The 3,853-nt window shown below is 40.9% G+C and overlaps 2 protein-coding genes across 2 annotated transcripts in view; one reads left to right on the forward strand and one right to left on the reverse strand. All coding sequences in view use genetic code 11, as the record gives it.

Annotated features, from left to right (window-relative positions):
• Positions 1 to 2,501, forward strand: part of EGR_10323 (hypothetical protein) — a gene marked incomplete at both ends in the record, with an annotated part of 4,941 nt that extends 2,440 nt beyond the window's left edge. The window contains 3 exons of the mRNA XM_024499572.1: positions 965 to 1,191; positions 1,844 to 1,908; positions 2,226 to 2,501. Coding sequence (XP_024346012.1) covers positions 965 to 1,191; positions 1,844 to 1,908; positions 2,226 to 2,501 — 568 coding nt within the window. The remainder of the gene's footprint in view (positions 1 to 964; positions 1,192 to 1,843; positions 1,909 to 2,225) is intronic.
• Positions 2,502 to 3,326: 825 nt separating this feature from the next.
• Positions 3,327 to 3,853, reverse strand: part of EGR_10324 (hypothetical protein) — a gene marked incomplete at both ends in the record, with an annotated part of 6,288 nt that continues 5,761 nt past the window's right edge. Inside the window, one exon of the mRNA XM_024499573.1 lies at positions 3,327 to 3,438. Coding sequence (XP_024346013.1) covers positions 3,327 to 3,438 — 112 coding nt within the window. The remainder of the gene's footprint in view (positions 3,439 to 3,853) is intronic.

Below are 3,853 nucleotides of genomic sequence, written 5' to 3' on the forward strand. Positions count from 1 at the left end.
TCTTCCCAATTCCTAGCGTTCCTAGACAAATCTTGTGCACAGCAAAGTGATAAAAAATTTGTGACAGAAATTGCAACTGCCAAGCCATTCCACTTTGTCATTAATGTCGCCATCTCAGTTTAGCCACAAAAAGAAATAAATCTGCATCTGTTTAGCAAAAATTGGTAGTTAAATAATTTGCTAAGAATGCAATATTTCCACGCATTGCAAGTAGAGTTATTGAGGGGGTTAGCAATGACAACCCCATCCGGCATGACTGCTATTTCGAAGCAAGTTTTGGGAGAGATTTCCTTGACATACATGCTCTCAAATGCTCAATCATGGTTGACAACCTACTCGCGTTATTGGGTTTACTTAGGACTCAAGCCCATGGCAAAATGCTAAGTTAAATCGCGTAAAATGAAAACGTTGTAATGCTGATCCCGCGTTCCCAATGGGCTAAATAGAATGACTAGCTACTTGCCAGGACGTGCTTCTCCCATTCACCATCGCGCAAGATTAGACCATTTAGTGGCATTGCCAATTTATTTTAACATCATTTCACGATATCTCATTACTGGACAACAACAAGTAAATCCACAAAAAAAACAATATTTTTTGTTTAATTTTTGATATCCGATTCTACCCTTTTTACAATGAAGTTATCAATTAACAGAGAATAACTCTGATAATTTAGACTTCGCTATAATAAACGCGTAACAACGTCATTCAGCATGCAACGAGGAAAAAACTTAGTGATAAGAATATTGAAAGCAGTCACCTGCAAATAATTAATCAGCGATGCTTTGTCAGTTTGTTTTGATTTTTTTGTCTTGACCTACGTACACTATCCAAAACACCGCGCATTAAAAATATACTGGACTGCGTCTGCTAATGCTAATCACCCCTGCTTTACACGCTGTTAGCACACAAAAAAAGCATCATATAAAATCCAAATAAGGGTGAATTTTGTTGCCTTTTTAAGCGAAATGGCTAATCTCTTAACGGTCCGTTGTTCATGGCCAAATATTCGCATTAAAATGTCTGCCCTTAACAATTTACAAGTAAAATTATTCCAAACTTCTACCAAGAGGGATATTTTTGCAACCACTCGAGAATCCATGCGTTATTGGAAAATTGGGCTAGTGGCATTAATTCCTCCCCATTCTAATGATAATTCCTATAATTACCCAAAAATATGCGTGCTTTTAAGTGAGGAAAATTCGTTGTTGATGTAGAAACGAATCTGTCTTGCCTACACATTGCAATGTGGTGAGCAATTGCTTCTGTGTCTTTATATTCTTACATTTGCCTAACCGCATGATATTTACTACTGGTCGTTCAAAAGACAACCATCTCCTCAGGGCATTATTGTGGAACAGTGGTGCAGATCTTGTGGCAGTTGACTTCACTTTGCGCAGTAAGTAAACCTAAAACACAGCCAATGGGCTTGAATGCTATTCCTAATAAGAGAGCCTCAAGATGTGAGAGTAGTACAAAGCACAGTAGCGAGTGCCTCACACTGAAGGGACACTTGAATGCGCTCTACATATTCCTATTAGTTCCAACAGATGGAAAGCACAGGAACTTCTGCTGCCCAGTCAATTAGACAACTGTACTTCTCATTACATCGACGCAAGTACAATTAACTACAGTTCCTGTCGTTCTACAGATCCAGTGAATAACTGGCACCGGCATATGGGCACGTGAAAATTTGCACGCACAGCATCCTTGAACAAGGCGGAATCCACCTCCAATAATCGCAAAGACAACATTGACTGATTGTAGCAAATTTGTTATTGGTGGTATTTACTGTGTTAACATTGAGAAATAATATCTTGTTCACATTCATCACAATCACTAGGAAGTGATCTGCAAGTTGATCCAGCCGAGGGAAAGCTGTTTGATTTGACCTGCGTCGTGTGCCAAGTACTCATTGCACAGAAGGTTGCTGTCTATCCCCGCAAAATCCACTAGCTGGTCAATGGGGTGGACAACACCGATCTCCGGCCCCTTATAGTTCGACGCCACGTTAAGTGAAGCTGCGCCTACACCTGCAAAAATGATGAAAGCAAAATATTTTAACAAAGCCACCAGCACCATTTTTATAAAGCCCTAATGCATCACGACAATTCTTTGGCTGCTGGAAGAGGTTGGTTTGGTGAAAGGTGGCAGTACCTACAAAATACATGTAGCATACGACTGATTTTACGGGAAAGCAGTTCCTCGTTTTGAGGAAATTTAAGAACGGTCTTAAAACCAAATGCTGCTCATTAATTTGGATCAAGCACTACGAGACAGATGATGGGAATCACCAACAAAACCATGCAAAGCTTTTGGTGTTTAAATCTACTTCTCAGCAAAAACAGATTTTCTGTCAACAATGTCTTGGACAAATTTATGAAAAGCATGACAACCAAATGCAATGGATTTCAAAACTGAATACCTTGACAAATAATGCCTTCCAGCAAACGAGAGCAATAAAAGGTTATGTTCACATGTGCTTAGGCAGAGACATTTAAAAAAAACTGCAAAAGCTGGAAAATGCCGCATATGATACTTAAGAATTCGCGCTCGCAAAGGAGGATTTACAAAACTCTCGATAAAAGCATCAGCACGAAAAGAGGACAGAGTTACCTTTATGGCTGCCGTGGCAGCGAAACAGTCGTGCACTTCACCGAGAGCAACTTCACAGAGGCAAAGACAGCTCCAGGATGCACTGGTGAGGTCAAGCACTAACTCCAGCGGATTTGCTCCCAATGAGAGAGAAGGCTTGATGGTAGGCGTAATTCGTGGCCCTTGTGCTCTACCAAGCAAAAAAGACAAAGCTGTGCACAAAAAAGAAAGTACTGATATTTGAGAAGTAGCAGTGGAAAGCATTCACAGAAAGCCTGCCAAAATTGTACAACAAGAAACGTGACAGAGCCTCATGCGAGCTGCTTCACACAAGACCTACAGTAAACGAGCAAAAGCTCCGATGCCCATCGGTTTCGCTACTGAAGGCATAGAAAAAAGAGGATGAAGCAATTCCCTATTCCTAATCTCACTCAGTATTTGTCGTCATAGTCCCACTCTATACTGGCATAAGAAGAAACTGCCTTACAAAAGCAATGCAGAACACTGCCAGAGAGGACACAATGCCAGGTCATGAAGCACTAGTGGAGTGAAAAACCAAGGCCCGCACACTCCCCTTTCCCTCCTTCCAAGCCGTTGTCGCCATGATGTACGAGAGAAATGCATTGCACACATACCAAAGGAAAATAGCATAAATTCTAAAGCCCATTATCTTGATAATACAGAAAAGAGAAGAAACCGTACAAAGTTGCTTCTATCAACAAGGATTTACCCTACGCAAAAAGTAATGCAGTAAGGAAGGACTGCATAAAGAAACGATAAAGCTTAGTGTTATTGCGTTGGAATAATAAAGAAAATAATAATATTAATAATGGGATAACAAAACTCCAAAGCAAAAGCAATTGCAGCTGGAAGACATTGTAGATGAAGTTGAAACGAACAAACGTGTCAGAAGTAAAGGCCAGCAAAATCATACGCACAGAAAACAAGGAAATAGACGAAACAAAGTAAGAGAGGAAAGAGACCAAGTAACGGTACAGGTAAGCTCCAGTGAGAGAAAAAGATCACTCCGCTCTGCCCTGTTTCGCTCTACCTCACACGCTGCCGCCGCCATGGCTTCCCATCACACTTGCGGCAACGCAAAAGCAGCATCGCAACAATTATCAGAGTGCTCGCAAACCGGTGTCTTAGTTAAGCCGTCTATGATAACCATCTTTCAGATCCTGCATTTACTTATGCTAGAGAGTTCCTCTGAATTCAAATGGCTTCGAACCTGAATGTTCCACTCACCGATTCCAGA

Source organism: Echinococcus granulosus, assembly GCF_000524195.1.
Source record: "Echinococcus granulosus chromosome Unknown EG_S00209, whole genome shotgun sequence".
In the NCBI taxonomy this organism is placed as follows: Eukaryota; Metazoa; Platyhelminthes; class Cestoda; order Cyclophyllidea; family Taeniidae; genus Echinococcus; species Echinococcus granulosus.